Source organism: Haliotis rubra, unplaced genomic scaffold, assembly GCF_003918875.1.
Source record: "Haliotis rubra isolate DU_JTF1 unplaced genomic scaffold, ASM391887v1 Scf23, whole genome shotgun sequence".
Taxonomy (NCBI): domain Eukaryota; kingdom Metazoa; phylum Mollusca; class Gastropoda; order Lepetellida; family Haliotidae; genus Haliotis; species Haliotis rubra.
The window spans coordinates 1,545,884-1,567,361 of NW_025766336.1; the positions used below are offsets into that span (position 1 = coordinate 1,545,884).

Here is a 21,478-nt window from a genome sequence, read left to right on the forward strand (position 1 = left end):
CGCGTCATCGCACGACTGGCAGTGTGTATATAATGAATCCGTGTATCAGTGACGAATCAACAATCGATACGCATTATCTCGTCTTATTCAAACACCATGGTAAGTTTATCACGATTATAGCATGAAATATATTTCAAGCTATAATCGTGATAAACTTACTTAAGTAGATGAAGCAGTGACCTGTATCAAAGTATGTGTAGAATCGACGCTGCTGCCATGACAGTATTCATACATCTTGTTGTTTCCTCTATTTACAGGGACACCGCCCAGTATGGAGTCCTAACGGTTTTACTCGCAGTTAACGCTAAAGAAACGTTGCTATGCAACTGATCGTCAGCACCGTGGCTCTCTAAGAATAGACCGTACTTGCGCCAATCGGGTGAGGATTGAGTGTGACGTCACCGACTTGTGTGTAAAATGCCACCACCGCTCAAAGCGTCCGTGGCCACGACTGCTACAGCAAATGCTGGCAAAGGCACGACATCGTCAGGCCGCGGAAACACCGGCGTGCAGTCGGACCGTACAACTCACGCGGGAGGAAATACCGCCTCCAAAACGCTGAACTCTTCAGGCCTGAAAGGAAGTGGGAGCCGGCCCACGGGGGTGCGAGTAAGTGCCACTACCGGCGGCGGCGGCCCCTCCCCCAAAATTCCAGCCAAAAATATGGGAAACGGTGCTAGTGTCACACAGGTGGTCATCGATGGGGAAACCTTGGACTTGGTCAAAATCAAGTTGCTCATCCCGTCCATGAGATCGGATCTCAAAGACAAGGACGTGAAACTGGCTGTATATGAGAAGGAAATTAAAGAGAAGAATCGGGTGATAAAGGAGAAGAACTCTGAGATTCAGAAATTAAAAGAAGAAGTGCACAAACTGAAATCAGTGTTACAGTTGAAGGTGGTCAATGAGGATGGCCGGCCGGATATATTGGCCACGATTCAGGAGGGACCCGCGGTATCGGAGACCAGGTCCAAAAAGCAAGGCGTGTCTGGGGAGAGCCCTATGTCATCTCAGGGAATTATTGAACTGAAGCACTTCGAGAAAGACTTTAGGTGAGTTTCTGTTATTTCTTCTGTCACGTAGACATTACTTCATGTACAAGTTTTATCACTGTCAGTTAACACCCAGTTGCATGTAAGGCCGTACCTTAAATTATGCTGATGCCTTACCTACAGACAAAGGTGTGGGAATGTTCTGGCATCCAGCATACAGTTTCACTAAACATTAGAAGTTTTAAGGACACCCCAAGTCCTTTTATTTAAGAAATGCGACTACCCTAAATTTGATTTCTTAAGTTATTTTTTTAATTTTTTAAAAAAAGTTTTGATTGAAAGTATATATATATATATATGTCAGGGTAGAGACTGCGATATCTGAATAAATTGCATAGTACTGTTCAGAAAAAGTGTCTTTGTTGTTTACCCACAGATCACTCTGAGTTTCTACCAGTTGAAGACGATTACAGCCTCTACTGCTAGTAGAATCGGAGTTTCTACCTGTTGAATTAGAAAATGTACTGGTAGAATCTCTGATTCAACCAGTAGAGACTACAATTGCAATCTCTACTAGTAGGATCGGAGATTCTACCAGTAGAGACTCCGATCGCAATCTCTACTGGTAGAGACTCTGAGCGCATTCTCTACTGGTAGAATCTCTGATTCTACCAGATCGCAGTGTCTACCCTGACATATATATTCAGCTTGTTCAACATTCAAGATACCTTTTGTTTCCATTCAGTTACAGTTTCTTTTAACAAAATTGAAGTATGTACTGTTACAGTAGACATACAGATATTAATATGACATAAAAGTTCATAAATATTTGGAAATTTTGATTTCCTTACCACCTCTTTATCAGAAATAATGTTTGTGATGGTCTTCTGTGTATATGAAACGGAACAGGTCTTGTAATGTCCAGTATCATGACTGGAGAACAGTAAGAAAGCTAAGACAATGCTGAATAATCAAGATAATAAGAATATTGTCTAAATCTGTTGTGTTCAAAGGGAGGAATCCCAGGAGAAATTTGCCTTTGAAGGCCATTTTGAATTAATACTTATTCTGGCAGTAGATCCTTCCTCTTTTTTTGTGCTTGAAGTTTATTTTGGAATCATTCAGTGATGCAGGCAATTTCATAGAAAACGTAAGCTTGAATTATTTTTTTGTCCCCCAAAAAACCCTTTAATTAATGTCATAGGCTAAGTGGATTGATATGGAAGTCAGAAAGTACCTGTGAAGGTTTTACAGTGACCTGGTCATCTACCTGTATAAGGCAAGGGTACCACATATCGACTGTAATATTTCATTTCTATTCAAATTGAGAGAGCACTCAAGGGTGTTTTCAAAATCATATTTCACAGATTGGGTGATTGTGTAGGGTAATCCCAAAAGGTCATGACACTCTGAGGTTATGGATTCCAGGGACATCAATCTCATTATAACAGATACTGAGGACATTGAGGAAGAAGTAATTTTGACAACCAAGCCATAGGGGAAGACACTATCAAGGTGGTTGATGATGCCTCCAGCAAGAAACTGTTAACCAAAAATACGCACACAAAGTTGACTGAAAAACTTTACAATTCGTAAATAAAACTTGAACTATCATTGACTGATACAAATTGGTTTCAAGAATATTTGTGCTTCATATACAGGAATTAATTGAAACCTTTACTTTTCACCCAATTTATTCCACTTGAAATTTTTTCAAATATTTTATACAAACTGGCGTCATTAGGCATCGATTCAGTACACACAGGACATAATTCAATATCATTTTTAATGACATGTTTTACTCTGATATGACTTCTCGTCGTCAAGATCTGATAAATTCTCCATGGGAAGTCGTACTGTGAATCTTCACATCATCATGGAGTCATGTTGGGTTCCCAGATATGTAACAATAGCTGAAGTATTTGGATCTGTATCTGTGAAGCAAATGTAAGCAGACATTCCAGAATGGACAATAATAAAGGCTGTCTGTATATGCTGCTGACGAGTCATGCACGTGTTGTTTCTGAAAGCCTTGATGTGTATGCAACTAAGATCTTTGTCTATTGTGAAGACAAGAAAACCAACGGTGACATGTCTGTATGTCTGGTTGTTCATGCAATTGAATCCTAAGCACATCAGGCATGAATATGAACATACATCCCTTAGTTGGAGACAAGAATAATGTAGTTAGACTTGTAACATTTTTCCAATGTCCCTGAACATACATTGGGTGCCTTGTACTACTGAAAGATAGCAACTGAGAGACTAGGGGAGTGTTAGGGAGCCAGCTGTAGCTTAGTAACAGGTGTGTGCTTGTGTTTACCGAGTACTGCGTAATGCCTTGTTGTTTAACAAGCCTCAGTTTGGAGTTGTCTCCAGAGGCAATAGTGCATCTTCTTTCCCCATTCCTATTCTGCCCCCATCATCTGGGCGTCTGCGGTGTGGGGCGAGCAGTGTGACGCTGCATGACAAGACCACTGGCTGAGCGTGGAGGCTGGCTCTCATATAGAATGGATGATGTTGATCACAGATCCCGTACAACAACTTTCAACTACTGCACACCTCTGTCTTTGACTTTAAAGGGGAAGTGTACACGAATAAATCACATTTATTCTTATGTGATTCAAAGCGAACTGTTTTAATTAGTTAATACCAATGTTTGAAAATATACACTCATTTTTCTTACAATGTAAGTATAACCCTCAAAATAAGTGCTGAAATGTTATGCCAATCTGAGGTATTTGTTTGCCGAGCTAAACAGGCCTGAGTTACCGCCCTTTGATTATGACGTTATTGGTGCCACTTGATTTTAAACTGGTCTCCTGTCTAGTCCCAAATCAAAAGATAATAATACTGATATTAATCACGTGAAAAAAGGTTTGTGAAAATACGAAAGAAGCATAAGAACAGAAAATGTAAGCAGCAGGACGGATTGATCGTGTGTATTTTCATTCATAACCACGCCTCAGTGAAAATACCAAATATGTATAACAATGTTGGCGTCCGTATGAGATCACTATCGGGAATTAAGCGACTTTTCAAAATGGCGTGTTCACTGACACGAAGTACGCCAGAGTTTTCGAAGGAAATTTGTTTTCATTGTTTTCATTGTGACCAAGGGAAATAGTCAGAAATTAAGAGAAGTACCGTCATCGTTATGCGTGAGTTTGCGTCAGTTATGTCGTCATGCTTTCAAAAACTATAATATGTTGTGATGAATCTAGAAAATCATTGGAATACACCTGTTTATTTAACTATTGCTTGCTACGATAACTTTCCCATGCATGTTCTAAAACTCATGAGCAATTGTATGCAACAAGTAGGCGAAAGGATACACAGTGTAAAATCTGAGATTGGCTTTGTATACATTTCAAACAAGTATTCTTTCACAGCTGCATCATCTCATATCCTCGATATATTTCGTTAGATTTCACTGAAACACTTCAGTATTGGTGACAGAGTCCATTTGTCAGTTTATTTTGAACTGTATGAGGAATTCAGGGATTTATGTAAGGAAGATGGTGTTGAATTATACTATTAATTTTATGGAATGAGAAACATAACCGACATACATGTGGCGTGATTTTATAAACACTATGTAATACAGCTTAAAATTCACTTTGGCGTTTATGTATTTTCCAAAACATTCTCAGCGATTCTCGGTTCATCGATAATGTTTAAGAACGAGCATTGGTGATTCGATCATACAACAACAAAACTACCGCTGATCACAATGATCACGTCTTTTTCTTTTAAATTCAATTCTCCCAGTAAAATTTGACATTTGAATGAAGACATACCATAAATTACGCAAAACGCAGTGAATGGTGATTTAGAATGTGTCAAAACTGGCGAGATTTACGATGCATGTAATTTTCAGTAAATTTTATCTACAATGAGCGGATGATATCATAGAAAAACAAAATTTCAAACAGTGTTCAAAACTGCAAATTGCATTTATCTGCGTGATGTATTTGGATATGTACTATCGATATCAAAATGAAGGTGGAAGAGGAGGGACATATCGTACGATTTATGTAAGAACTTTAGTAATAAACGTAGAATGCCGGCACATTCACCAATGGCAAGCAAGATGTAGTGCATATACGTTTTAGGTTTCATGAAAAAAGATTCTGTTGGAAAGGCCACCGACTCCGGTTAAATATGTTATACAATTTGGTTACATGGTAACAATTTTAGTACAATGTATACGTTTTTTCAAACTGCAAGGTCATTACAGTGTAGAACTGACCACATAGTCAGCTGACGGCCAAGCAACAGGTGGATTAAAACAGTAGCCTGCGCATCGAGACACAAGAACCACACCTATACCTGCACCACGTGAAATCGGTCTAATAAGGTCTGACGACGTCATTCGTTTATCATTTCGAACCCCCTGAACCCCCATTGGCTCTGCCAATGCAAAAAAAAATCTTCAATGTGGTCTTAAGTCATTTTCGGGGGTGGGTGGGGGGTCCCCCGAACCCTCTTGGACACCACCACCCCCTCTGGATCCGCCAATGACTTGTACGTCCCTTCCACATGAAGCTGCTGTGCCATTGCATACCTGAGATTGACCCTCTGTCCACTGGATTTATGGTCCACATTTGTTGGTCATGCAGTCACTAGAAAAGGTTCCCACCAACTGACTTGATTGACACATGTCATATCTCTTCGATGCTCTTGCTGTCGATCCAGACTCGATTATTTACAGACCACCACCATATAGCTGGAATATTGCTGAGTGCGGCATAAATCTAAACTCACTCTGCTGGTTAATAGATTGGTGATCAGGTTCGGTGACCTGGATGTTGCTCATCATCGCACCCTAGCGGTTTGGTCCAGACTTGATTATTTACAGGCTTCCTTCATACAGCTGAAATATTGCTGAGTGCGGCGATATGAAACAAACCAAAGTCCATGGTGATTCTTCCACTGATGACGGACTATGAATGACTTCAAATCAGTTTTATTGTATAAAGCCAAACACCGGATGCAATGAACACAAACACGATGATGATGAATTGCTCCTCAGAACTGATCGATACTGGGTGAAATTTCAGAAGTCTTAGGAATGTAAATTCTTAAAGCTTCATGGATTTCACTGCACTACTGTTTGAACCACAGCTATTGCAGGGAATTTAGGTTTTCACAAAGTTGGCAGCGAAGGCTAGGTGTGCCTATCGTATTAGTGAAACAAAGTGATGACTTGGCAGAATATAAAACACAAGATATCAGCATACAAGAAGCATGCGCTATCATCATCTATCCTTTTTATGATCTGAATTAGCATTGCATTGATTAGAATTTCTGAAGGAATATTCTTATTTCCCTGTATCAATGTTATTTTGTTCTTTGATAACAGATATGAATGAAATTAACTACACCATTCCACTTTGCATTTAACAGTTTAATAAAGCATTCCCATTAACGCTGGAACATTATTTGCATATTCATGGCTTAATTCTGTTTCTCATGGCTTACCCTTCATTTCAATTTAGCGAATATAAAACTAAAAATCTATTTTTTTCTACAATGAAATTAATAGCAAAGCAATCACAAAGTTTCTACATTTTCAATACTTTTAGTGCCCAGGGGTTGCCTTCCAACAGTCCAGCAACCATTCAGTAATTGTTGTTTCAGACAGACAACAGTGCTTTGAGGGTTGTGGGGAGTAAAGGAAGCATACACTTTAGGAATTACAGATCCATTTAAAGTTAAGGAAATTTAGATAATAAAAACCAAGACAACTAATGGAACTTTAAAGCCATGTTGTATAAGATGCATAGGATATTTTTATTCATGTCCGTAAACCCTGGCCTGAGTTCCACAAGACAATGCATCTGGATTCTGGGAGAGGAAAGGTTTCAACGTTTCATGCTTGTTGCAAGAGTCAAATGAGTGAGTTGATATTCAACATTGCATCAGCATTATTTCAACTAAACAGCATGAGTCCCAGTTTATACATTGACTTTAGTCAGAGTCAACTGAACAGAAGATTAGGTGGTCATGGGATACCATGACAATGGTGGATTGGTGCTCATGCTGCTTACCACTCAACTACTTACAGGCGATGTGATATGCATGTCGCTGACTGTGATATGAAATACCTTTACAAGGGAGGGTTACAATTTCTTGTATCAAGTCTTCTTGCAGCCATCTTAATATTAGGGCTGTAACGATGCATCAAACTGTCGATGGAATGCAGTTGTTGAGTCTCAATTAGCATGAGTCTCCATAGCAATTAATCAATGGTAGAAACGAAAAACTATTGATGTATCGATAGTATGTGTGACTATCGATAGTTTAGTAATTGACTTCCGTTGATAAAAGCCCAGAGCAAAGTACAGGAAGTACCAGATTTGTTCACTTTGATTTAGAGTGCAGGCTTGCAGCTTCATTTTGTTTATGTTTTAAATGTTTAGATGATTCGGGATACAAGTTTCTTGTCAGTTATTAAAAGAGACTGAAACTACTTCAACTTGTTTTTATTTCATATAAAGTATACATTCATTTGGGAAATGAAACAATTCGAGGAGAAAACAACTATTGCAATACTATTGCAATACTATTGCAATAATTGGTCGCAACAGACTATCCCTATCGCAATAGTATGTTGCAATAGACTATCGGTATCGCAATAGTTGTTTCTCCTCAATAGTCCGCCTTACTGAATAGTATCGCTCCATTACTCATAGTCTCCAATGGTTGGAAGGCCGTGAACCCAATCTCAAGTAGCCTGTGGTCATCTTTTGGCAGAGGCAAAGGTCTTCAATACTCAGATTAATCAGAGGATGGGTCACATGACCAAAGATGATGGATGTGAAGAGTGTGTAGTTACATTTGTTTAGTAATGTTGTGTACAAGGAGCACCGTGACGGAGAGTTGAAGATAGGTGTTGGAGAGCAGCTGAGCATGAGGACAATTATATTGTCACTCTAGCTGATTATAATTTGTTTGAATGAGGAGTATTAAAATATTCATTTGAACTGTATTTCAGTGTGTTACCTTAAAGTGGGAGGAATGATATGAACTTAATGATCCCCTGTATTATACACTGTAGGATGTTTGTTAGAGTGGCTTCCCTTACCAATGCCAGGATCTAGGTATTTAGTTTCCTGATTAAGATCGTTGAACTGTCTGAGCAATGTATTGGTTTAATCAAATTATAAACATATTCAATTAACTCCCAGGTTGGGCTGACCTGCTGTGTCATAACCAGAATACATGTCGCGACTGTGTTAAAGCTGTCTCACTAACGCATGATGACAATCGACAGCCGACTTGCCTGACAGTCAGACAGGATCCATAGTAATTATTGGGAATAGTTTTCTTCTTAGTGCTACACGTGTGCGTGATCTGTGATCCCTTTACTCAACGATAAACAGAGTGCCACCCCTGGGACCTGCATCATGCAGGAGACATGGAGTTGGCAGCAGGGATTTAGGTAGACAGGCTCTGCAGCCAGTGACGGTACGCACTGCTCCATCAATATCACAAAATGTCAAGTTCATCTGGTTATTGTTGTGACTTATATTATTGCTTCATGAAGTGACTGTTATTTACTGATAACAGTTCCAATAAAGAGGAATGAAGAGACATTAATCCTTTCTTTTTACACTATTGCACTTACAAAACTAATTTACCAAAGATCCTGTGTGGAAATATACTTGAACCCTAGATAAAGTCTTGTCATAGGAAATCCAGTAAAATGTATATCGCTGATTGATTATCATAACTCAGATTTAAGATAATGACCGGCTTGTCCATTGTGCCCATGTATAGATGATCCCAGTGATGTATTGTGTTGTAGTAATAGATCTACTTTAAAGTGCTTCTTTATCCCGGGATCAAACTCTGAAAAGACTAAACTATACACTGCCTTCAGTAGGACCAATCATATTATATTGATCATACAATATATTTCATACTTGCTACAAATACTTTATGAAAATTGCCGAAAGATCTGCTAAAGTCATCTGCAACTATTTTGGCTTTTGGTCTAGGATCTCAGGAAACAAGTTGGCCAAGTTTGCATGGATTTTTCACTCCCCTTATGATCATGATGAATTACAGTAGAACACGGACATAACGAACTCCAAGGGACCAAGAAATTTAGTTCGCTATATCCGTTGTTCGTTATTCACATTTGACCGCCATCTTGGATTGTAGAGATGTAAAGACATGTATATGCTGAGGCTACAAATCTTTATTCTTGTACATGTACATTGACATAACACTTAGTGTTCGGTGGAAGGAAGACCAGTTTGACGTGTGTCCGGTGTTTCACAACAGGATGGGCAGGACAATTGTCTACAAACATCAGGATCTTACGTTTTTGTCTCGTCATACTCTTTTCCGCTTGATGTATACCGCTAAGTGGCTGAGCTGACACTGAGCTGACACTGAGTGAGTTCGCTAATCACGTCGTTAATTGGGTCTTGGGGGTAGTAAATCAGTTCGCTATAGCCGTTAATTCGCTACTCACGAGTTCGTTATTCGCGTATAATTTTAATGATATTATAAAGGACTCTTGACGGGACTTTTAAATTTGTTCGCTATATCCGTTTGTACGCTATATCCGTGTTCGCTATATCCATGTTTTACTGTAACATTTGGTATGGAAGCATATTCTTGGATCATGGTTAATACTGAATATCTCCATTTTTTATTAAACTGGTACATGTATATTTCTGTTGATGTTTAAATGTGATGTTTAAGGATCAAATTGTTTATGTTGGATAGTCAGCATGATTTAGTTGGTCACCAATATTAGAAGTTCATGGCAGTAAATACATTGAGTAATTGGCAAAAAATGATAATAAATGTTTGAAATTCAATACAATAGTTAACAGGGCACCAATGATGTTACATGTTGGATGCTTATACAACAGTTAACAGGCCACAAGTGATGTTACATGTTGGATGGTTAATGTAACAGTTAACAGGGCACCAGTGATGATACATGTTGGATGGTTAATATAACAGTTAACAGGGCACCAGTGATGATACATGTTGGATGGTTAATATAACAGTTAACAGGGCACCAGTGATGATACATGTTGGATGGTTAATATAACAGTTAACAGGGCACCAATGATGATACATGTTGGATGGTTAATATAACAGTTAACAGGGCACCAGTGATGATACATGTTGGATGGTTAATATAACAGTTAACAGGGCACCAGTGATGATACATGTTGGATGGTTAATATAACAGTTAACAGGGCACCAATGATGATACATGTTGGATGGTTATACAACAGTTAACAGGCCACAAGTGATGTTACATGTTGGATGGTTAATATAACAGTTAACAGGGCACCAGTGATGATACATGTTGGATGGTTAATATAACAGTTAACAGGGCACCAGTGATGTTACATGTTGGATGGTTAATATAACAGTTAACAGGGCACCAGTGATGATACATGTTGGATGGTTAATATAACAGTTAACAGGGCACCAGTGATGATACATATTGGATGGTTAATATAACAGTTAACAGGGCACCAATGATGATACATGTTGGATGGTTAATATAACAGTTAACAGGGCACCAATGATGATACATGTTGGATGGTTAATATAACAGTTAACAGGGCACCAGTGATGTTACATGTTGGATGGTTAATATAACAGTTAACAGGGCACCAATGATGATACATGTTGGATGGTTAATATAACAGTTAACAGGGCACCAATGATGATACATGTTGGATGGTTAATATAACAGTTAACAGGGCACCAATGATGATACATGTTGGATGGTTATACAACAGTTAACAGGCCACAAGTGATGTTACATGTTGGATGGTTAATATAACAGTTAACAGGGCACCAGTGATGATACATGTTGGATGGTTAATATAACAGTTAACAGGGCACCAGTGATGATACATGTTGGATGGTTAATATAACAGTTAACAGGGCACCAATGATGATACATGTTGGATGGTTAATATAACAGTTAACAGGGCACCAATGATGATACATGTTGGATGGTTATACAACAGTTAACAGGGCACCAATGATGATACATGTTGGATGGTTAATATAACAGTTAACAGGGCACCAGTGATGGTTAATATAACACCAGTGATGATACATGTTGGATGGTTAATATAACAGTTAACAGGGCACCAATGATGATACATGTTGGATGGTTAATATAACAGTTAACAGGGCACCAGTGATGATACATGTTGGATGGTTATACAACAGTTAACAGGGCACCAATGATGATACATGTTGGATGGTTAATATAACAGTTAACAGGGCACCAATGATGATACATGTTGGATGCTTATACAACAGTTAACAGGGCACCAATGATGATACATGTTGGATGGTTAATATAACAGTTAACAGGGCACCAGTGATGATACATGTTGGATGGTTAATATAACAGTTAACAGGGCACCAATGATGATACATGCTGGATGGTTAATATAACAGTTAACAGGGCACCAGTGATGATACATGTTGGATGGTTAATATAACAGTTTACAGGGCACCAATGATGATACATGTTGGATGGTTATACAACAGTTAACAGGGCACCAATGATGATACATGTTGGATGGTTAATATATTAGTTAACTGGGTAAGATTGGCACCATGTTGTTCAGTCAGTTTGAGACGTAAGTTGGGCACAGATATGTATATGTTGGAGAGTGAAAGTTATTGTTAAATTAGGCACAAATATTGGTATAAGTCAGAGAGTTAATGTCACTTCATTTGGCACCAAATTATGGTATGATTTGATTGCCAATATAAAGGTGTTGATGAGTACCAATTACTCCCATAGGACATGTTGTAAGCAATTGGATTTACTGTTTAATTATTTGTGAATTATTGTAAATTAGCTGTTAGAAGGAAAAAAAGAAATGGTTCTGCTGTTTGTACCTCTCTTCTTGTTCCCTAAAAAAACAGAAGTAATGACTCTTGTTAGTTGCAGTCATGACTTGCATCAAAATGGATGGGTTTATGTTTAAAATTCAAAGTGAACTGTAATTACGTTTGACAGTTAATCAAATTGTTTAGGTACAAATGACATTTGTGAGTTGAACCTAAAATAGAACCACGCTTGCTTTGACTTGTATGACTGACACTGAGCCCTCCATGTCAGCAGGAAGTCCTTCATATCGGACACCTCTGGATGCATTATTGACAAGGTATTGGCAAGCTGTGGTAATTGTCCAGATTTGATCATCCACACCTAGTGCTGATGCCATTGCCATTTACAAGCATTAATCTCACCAGTCACAAACAGTAAATATTGATGTTGATTTTCTGGTGGTATGATCAATAGTCCCTGATAGGGTAGGCTCAGGTACTGACTAGCTGTGGTCTATGAGCTGTTGTAATCTGGCAAGAGTAGAAAATATGACACACTGTGTACTGGTATAAGTAGATCATGCGGTCACACTGTGTCTGTACACAAGTAGAAATGAAGTGTAGTAATCGTGTTATCACATACGGTTGAAATAGTTATATCAAATTAATCCTTAAGCATATGCAGATTTAAAACTGAAACTTGATATGTTGGTTTGTTTACTGTTTGAGAATGAATATTAAAACTGTGTTTACGTAGTTCAGTTCTTCATAATAAAAGACCAAAAGAGATTGTAAGAATTTCTAAAAGAAATGTCCAATTGCCCTTGACATTTTATGTGTCTCTTTCAATAAATAATTTATGACAAACTATTCCTCTATTGATCCATTAAGCTACAGCAAGACTGTAGTATATTGTGGTTAATATACCTGGGTAGAAATTGTCTCCAGCTATACCTTTCTTCATGTCGTAAACAGATGGATCAGGAATATACAGTGGAAGCTGAAGGAGGCCATAGCCACACTCATGACTTATAGCCATGGCTGATTTGAGATTGCACAATGTCCTGGTGGGAAAGCACACCTTTTATCAGCTTCCCATCTCAGTTTCATCCTGTAATTACCACACAAGTCAATGTTTCTATCATCAAAATCAGATAAAAAAACTATTTAAAAATAATTTTTCATTGTGAAATATTAGATAAATATACTCTAAACACATAGTATGTCGTGTGACTTGTATCCTTCTGGATGAAGCTTCAGGTGCCAGGAAAATACCCAGTACAATAAATGTGGTCAGGATTGGTCCTATTTGTGACAAGATTGAGGTGACTACTTGGGGAGATTAGACACCAGTGAGTGGAGAGACGACAATCATGAAGTTCATGAATAGTTCATGAGGTCTGCTGATATCTTCAGATGGTTCAAAGATCTGCCACACAAGGAAAGGGACATCTAAAAGGTTGAATTTTGCTAGTGTCCGTTTAATCTTGATGAATTCTAAGTGGTTTGTTCAGAATATATGTTTATAAAATATAATTGTTATTTTTCACCCATTTCAATTGACAGACTGAAGTGTCGGAACTAGTAGTATCATGTTATAGTAACTGGTGTGGGACAGCCATGTTCTGAATGAACATTAGTTCCAAAGGGTAATTACCGTGGAACCATGATGTGTATTAGTCTAGAATCATTCAGTTGCCATTACTTGTAAGAGGCTAGTGCCCATTGTATTGTAAATGACTGTCAGCCATCCTAAATGAGCTATACAACTATGTCATTTCTCATCAGTACTGTCATTTACGACCCGTGAAGATCCGGGTTAGAATTTGTCTTCAGCAACCCATGCTTGTCGTAAGAGGCCACTAACGGATTGGATGTTCAGGATCGCTGACCTGGTTGACACGTCATCGTATCCCAATTGCGTAGATTGATGCTCGTGCAGTCGATCACTGGATTGTCTTGTTCAGACTTGATTATGTACAGACCGCCGCCATATAGCTGGAATATTGCTGAGTGCGGCTTAAAACAAAAACCAAACTGCCATTTACATTTGTGACAATCCATGTCAGATGACCATGACCTATATCAGGTCAAGAGATGAAAGACAGGCGGTCTTACCCTAAGCCCAGCTCGGGTTAGGTGAGAACTGTACACAACCCCTTGCATATAAGAACATGCATGTAAACATAAGCAGCATCACAAAGTGTCTCGAACTGAGTGGCTTATGCTAATGGTTCATATGCCCAGTAGGTCCTTGTGAAAGTCCATTGATGGACATTGCCCAGATCATTTTTTGTGCCAGATTGTGTGTTATATTTACATAAGGAAGTAATTCATTCATCTGTTACGTGTTTGCTTCGTCGTCAGAGTGCTAAGATCAGTTAGCTGTTTATTATGGGACTCAGATTAAGAAGAATGTTTTGTCAATACTCTAGCCAAGAGGGATGTTTCAGTACGATAGGATGCTGGTATAGATGGATTTTATATTACACCTACAGCAACTTGATACAGTGCCTCAAGATGATCTGCACAATCCATCAACCTTCTAAATTGTATGTTTGAGCTTACTGATTGGTTTCATAAGCACACAGTGTATAATTCATGACTTGAGATGCACATAAAGTTTTTGCAGTAGACTCACAGGATCCAGATTAACAAATGCACTTGGTGTAAATTAGATGTTGTTTATTTAAATTTATAATGCTTGTGAGTTGACATACCAACTATCATATTGACAAGTTGTTTTCTTGACAACCACATTAACATTCCAAGAAATAGTCCATGGTAACCTGAGCTTGTTGAGTGACAGTGAAACTCTTTGTTCAGTCACAAGTGATCGTTCCCAAATGGCATGGGGCATTGCTCATGATATCAATCCCTTGGTGATGCCTTGGTCTGCCACAGGCTGCAGTCTTATAGCAGTAAGAATGCTGGCAGTGGTATTGATCCAACATCCTGACTCTGTCTTGACATATGTAGCCTGTTTTCAAAGATGTTTGGTAAAGGGATGTTTCTTTGGATTTCTAGCTGTTGGCATTTAGATCTAGAACAATAATGGTGTTTTATTGTTTTGTCAACCAAGAGTTTATTTAGTTAATGCTTTTCTATGGTAGGTCAGGCAATTCCAGGACTGTATAGCCCTGTGTTCCTGGTTTAATAAGAGTTCCCGGTGCAATGTAAGCCCTTAACAGTGATCGAGAGCCTCATTTAGTTAACAACCTGATACTTCTGTTGAGTCAACAAATTCAAGTTACCGCACCACCAGAAACTCAGGTAATTTGCATGGCCAAACAAAATTTTCAATTCTCCCAGTTTGCATAGAGGGTTACCAATCTGGCTAGACGAATGACTACTGTGTGACTGTTTTGCTTTTGCTGTACACTGCTGAATGGCTGGAGTTTCACAGGGGCTTACAATGCCATTGCTGATGCAGATTGCCAGCAGTTTCGGCTGGTAACAACATTACACTAAATCTTCATCGCAATCTTCCCTTGATAAGCTGATAAAGTGGCAAGAAAAGAAGATACGTTTGCAAATGTAACTGGGGATGTGAGGTTATCGGGGAGAAAAAGCCGAATGGGCCCACGAACATCATCTGCCTCAACATCATTGCAATTACTGGGTGAGAATCACTTCCAGTTGAGGTTGGTGGTAAGCGGGATGTAAAATCTGACATTGGCTTTTCCTGAATATTTGACTGGAGAATGGTCAGATGAACTGTTAAAAATCATTGGAAGGTCACAACCCTAGCTGTCCAATCTGCAGAACAGTATGGAGCTTGTTATCTCTCCCTGAAGGCCACAGATGTTTACAAACACGATTTGATTACAGTGGATGAATTGATTTTCCCAAGATAATATCCATAACTCCTGTCTGTGAAAACAGAGGGGCTAGTTTCTGTGAGGGTTATCAGGGACATGGGTTCTGCTGGTGGCATGAAGCAGACACACTCAGTTCAAGGTTACAACAGTCCCATCTATGCTTACTCTGAAAACTAGGTGGATCCAGATACATACATACATACATACATACTAACATTTGTATAGCGCCGATATCCAGTTCAGCTGCTCAAAGGCGCTTTGTTTTTCCCTCGTTCACTGGATGTCAATCTCAACGTCACATCGTATTGTCAATCTCAACTCCCTGGGGAGCATACAACTCCTGCATCCACTATGCGCACCAAGTTATTGTGGCATTCACATCCTTACGAGGTACCCATTCACAGCTGGGTGGACTGGGACACATAGTCACAGTACTTTGTCCAAGTTTACTGCACGTTGCTGTACCCGCAACTGGGTGTTTGCACGTATTCATGTGGCCACCATCTGGTCATATACCAACGGATTCGTGGGTTCTTTTAAGTGCACAGGGTTGTGTACTGTACACTAGGGGTTGTGACAACACTGAAAGAGTCTGCACACAAAGTTGACTCCAAGGATTTTACACCCGGTCACAGGTGGGCTCGATCCCGTCACCTCAAGCTCGCTGGATCACTAGCCTGGCGCTTTAGCCAGTTCGCCCACCGCGCAGATGGTGCTAAGTGTGCAGATGGTGCTAAGGTGCGCAGATGATGCTAAGTTTGTGCATGTCTCCTGACTAAGTTTGTGCATGTCTCCTGAATGGTGGTTGAACTGTCCTTCAGTTTGTCAATTCTTATGAGTGTATTAAGTCTCAAGCTTCTTGTATTTTCTGTAATAATGTTTTTAGTTTAAGGAAGCCCACATTGTTGGGGTTGTAGTAATTGGGTACCAATATGAAGTCCTTCAGTTTCATGTTTATTTAAAGCACTAGAGTTGTATATAATTATCCTAATAATGTTAGGAACAAGAGTGGCCCAGTAATCCATGGTGCTGCCGTTCTCTGTGCAGTGTTTTCCCCTTAGGAATACCAGAAACCTATGATCTTGAGTTTCGGTCCTAGATTGCCCCTAAATATGTTTCAAAGTTTCCCAGCACTGGAACTGTGTCATTGGTTTCTTGGGGTTGTAGTAGTGGGAAACGTTTAAGACGTGCATCACTTCCAGTCTTTGATCACACACCCTGATTAACTCCAATACCAGTCAAAGCTACATAAAAAAGAAATTCAATCAGTTAAAAAGGAAACTTTTGTTTGAATCTTATTTAAAGAGGGCATGTTGGACACAATTGTGAGCCTACTTGGCGTGATTGATGACACAATGTGGTTAAGTGGGGATGGACAAAGTTTAGAACTTTATTTCAACCCATGTATTTACGCTGCATGCATATGATAGCAGGTGTGCCTTGTATCACTTCCTCTGCTTGTAGGATATCACATAAAACAAGCATCACATCACATAAAACTGGCAACACATCACATAATACAAGCAATACCTCACATAAAACTAGCAATACCTCACATAAAGCTAGCGATGTGTCACATAAAGCTAGCAATACCTCACATAAAGCTAGCAATATGTTACATAAAACTTGCAACACATCAGATAACACATGAAAATATGTAGTACAAGCATGATCTCACATAAAACAACATGACATCATATCAGACTGGTAACCTGACACTACACACTTCCAGGTTGCAAGCTAAATGACACCTAGGTGTTTTAGGACATCAAAGAGTAAAGTTACTTGTTAGATGAAACTACACTGTGGAAGGGATGATGTCCCCACTGAGCTGGGTGACGAGTGACATGGAAGGGATGATGTCCCTACTGAGCTGGGTGATGAGTGACATGGAAGTGACGGTGTCCCCACTGACCTGGGTGATGAATGACATGGAAGGGATGATGTCCCTACTGAGCTGGGTGATGAGTGACATAGAAGGGATGATGTCCCCACTGAGCTGGGTGACGAGTGACATGGAAGGGATGATGTCCCTACTGAGCTGGGTGACGAGTGACATGGAAGGGATGATGTCCCTACTGAGCTGGGTGATGAGTGACATGGAAGGGATGATGTCCCTACTGAGCTGGGTGACGAGTGACATGGAAGGGATGATGTCCCTACTGAGCTGGGTGATGAGTGACATGGAAGTGACGGTGTCCCCACTGACCTGGGTGATGAATGACATGGAAGGGATGATGTCCCTACTGAGCTGGGTGATGAGTGACATGGAAGGGATGATGTCCCCACTGACCTGGGTGATGAGTGACATAGAAGGGATGATGTCCCTACTGAGCTGGGTGATGAGTGACATAGAAGGGATGATGTCCCTACTGAGCTGGGTGACGAGTGACATTGAAGGGATGATGTCCCCACTGAGCTGGGTGATGAGTGACATGGAAGTGACGGTGTCCCCACTGACCAGGTTGATGAGTGACATTGAAGGGATGATGTCCCTACTGAGCTGGGTGATGAGTGACATGGAAGGGATGATGTCCCCACTGAGCTGGGTGATGAGTGACATGGAAGGGATGATGTCCCTACTGAGCTGGGTGATGAGTGACATGGAAGGGATGATGTCCCTACTGAGCTGGGTGATGAGTGACATGGAAGGGATGATGTCCCTTCTGAGCTGGGTGATGAGTGACATGGAAGTGACGGTGTCCCCACTGAGCTGGGTGATGAGTGACATTGAAGGGATGATGTCCCTACTGAGCTGGGTGATGAGTGACATGGAAGGGATGATGTCCCTACTGAGCTGGGTGACGAGTGACATGGAAGGGATGATGTCCCCACTGAGCTGGGTGACGAGTGACATAGAAGGGATGATGTCCCTACTGAGCTGGGTGACGAGTGACATTGAAGGGATGATGTCCCCACTGAGCTGGGTGACGAGTGACATGGAAGGGATGATGTCCCTACTGAGCTGGGTGATGAGTGACATGGAAGGGATGATGTCCCTACTGAGCTGGGTGATGAGTGACATAGAAGGGATGATGTCCCTACTGAACTGGGTGATGAGTGACATAGAAGGGATGATGTCCCCACTGAGCTGGGTGATGAGTGACATGGAAGGGATGATGTCCCCACTGAGCTGGTTGATGAGTGACATGGAAGGGATGATGTCCCTACTGAGCTGGGTGATGTGACATGGAAGGGATGATGTCCCCACTGAGCAAGTTGGTGGAAGGGTAAAGGTTGCCATACAAGTCACTACAAGTTGAAAGCATCCTGATCAGCGCTCAGGACTTTTTTCAGTGAAAACTTATGCTTTCAAAGATGCATCTACTAACATTTCAAACCTCCAGTGACGTCACTCTATTGTCTCACCAGATTCTCCTTTTGCCGAGTAAACCTCTACAGGTAGTTTCACAGGCATTCTCTAAGATATCCTGGGGATTTTCTACAGAATTGACTGTGGATTTTCTGAGTAATAGCCCTTGACTTTATTATTTTACTAGTACAAGTTTTGAAGATTGATATAACTTTGTTTTACTGTAACTGAATACGATCTTAAAATATCACAGTATCAAAACACCCAGTGTATTATGCCAATACCTGGTTTCGAACCTGTAACCCTTCGCTTACTAGCTTTGCGGTTTTATCCACTAAGCTACGAAGGATAGCTGTGAAGGATTTGAATATTTGTCAGTATGAACCATGTGTTCCTCACAAGACGGGCAGTGTGTGCAGTGCATGTGCATGGTACGTGTAGCGCATGTATTGCACGTGCAAGGCAAGGTATCAGCTGCCAGTCGCATCCCAGTTGATTTCAACAGTTAATACCAAATATTAAGATTATATCTAACGGATTATATCTTCTGTCGGATCATAAGTTTTGATCCTTCATGAATAGCTGATCTTTCTGGGTTTTTGTCTTTGAAGCTTTAGTTTGACATCTAACTTGAAGAATTTTAGAATACGTCTTTTTTTCAGTTCTTGGAAAAATGGCAGTAAACTGTATGTTTTTGTTTGCATCTCTCTGTGTAAGTTCAGTGGTACTACTATAGGTTCAAGAGAATGGAAACTCATTTTCATATACAGCTTACTCAGATTTAGGATCTGACCATATGTAACGTTTGACAACCATGAATCTTTCATACAAATGATCTTGCCATTCAATATGCCTTCAGTGAAACACTCTCCCACAATGTGCCAATATTTAGCGAATCGTTCTGCCCCCACTAATGAGTGGGTAGGATTTGATATGGGATGTTGTGGTCATGGGCACTGAAAAGATCCTGGTGGGAAATGTACAACTACAGATTCTGATTACAGTCAGATAAGAGAGATTTTCTGCTACAACAGTATTGCATGGTCTGATTGGTGAACACACATTAACTCCGAACGCTCCCCTAGATTGGCAAAGTATCAGCAACCTAGGCTGAACTGCTATTGACTGGACACAAAGCAATTCCACAATCTGTGTTTGAAGTAGGGCTATTGCTGGTGTATAAGCCCTAATCTAATTAGGAAAGATTCAAGAGTGGACACAAATGGTGAAGTCAACATCATGGTCAGTGTGATCAGAATCAAAGATTTCTGAGGAGAGGTGGGGAGTTCCGGATCAGGACTGTAGTGGGAGTGAAGGACAGGTTTTCTATTGTGAAGATTGGGCCTTGTATTTGTTTTATTGCAGACAACTGCTGTTGATATTGCTCAAATTAATCATTGGTGGTGTAATTGTGTCTCACATTGATTAAATGTGGTGTAACTGTGTCTCACATTGATTATTGGTGGTGTAACTGTGTCTCACATTGATTATTGGTGGTGTAGCTGTGTCTCACTTTGATTATTGGTGGTGTAGCTGTGTCTCACATTGATTATTGGTAGTGTAGCTGTGTCTCACATTGATTATTGGTGGTGTAACTGTGTCTCACATTGATTATTGGTGGTGTAGCTGTGTCTCACATTGATTATTGGTGGTGTAGCTGTGTCTCACATTGATTATTGGTGGTGTAACTGTGTCTTACATTGATTATTGGTGGTGTAACTGAGTCTCACATTGATTATTGGTGGTGTAGCTGTGTCTCACATTGATTATTGGTGGTGTAACTGTGTCTCACATTGATTATTGGTGGTGTAGCTGTGTCTCACATTGATTATTGGTGGTGTAGCTGTGTCTCACATTGATTATTGGTGGTGTAACTGTGTCTCACATTGATTATTGGTGGTGTAACTGTGTCTCACATTGATTATTGGTGGTGTAGCTGTGTCTCACATTGATTATTGGTGGTGTAACTGTGTCTCACATTGATTATTGGTGGTGTAGCTGTGTCTCACATTGATTATTGGTGGTGTAACTGTGTCTCACATTGATTATTGGTGGTGTAGCTGTGTCTCACATTGATTATTGGTGGTGTAACTGTGTCTCACATGATGATTATTGGTGGTGTAACTGTGTCTCTCACATTGATTATTGGTGGTGTAGCTGTGTCTCACATTGATTATTGGTGGTGTAGCTGTGTCTCACATTGATTATTGGTGGTGTAGCTGTGTCTCACATTGATTATTGGTGGTGTAGCTGAGTCTCACATTGATTATTGGTGGTGTAGCTGTGTCTCACATTGATTATTGGTGGTGTAGCTGTGTCTCACATTGATTATTGGTGGTGTAGCTGTGTCTCACATTGATTATTGGTGGTGTAGCTGTGTCTCACATTGATTATTGGTGGTGTAGCTGTGTCTCACATTGATTATTGGTGGTGTAGCTGTGTCTCACATTGATTATTGGTGGTGTAGCTGTGTCTCACATTGATTATTGGTGGTGTAGCTGTGTCTCACA

At 40.1% G+C, this 21,478-nt stretch overlaps 1 protein-coding gene across 1 annotated transcript in view; it reads left to right on the plus strand.

Annotated features, from left to right (window-relative positions):
• Positions 1-263: 263 nt before the first annotated feature.
• LOC124277971 (cGMP-dependent protein kinase 1-like) overlaps positions 264-21,478 on the plus strand; it is an 81,855-nt gene continuing 60,640 nt past the window's right edge. Inside the window, exon 1 of the mRNA XM_046713699.1 lies at positions 264-1,052. Coding sequence (XP_046569655.1) covers positions 418-1,052 — 635 coding nt within the window. The 5' untranslated portion in view covers positions 264-417. The remainder of the gene's footprint in view (positions 1,053-21,478) is intronic.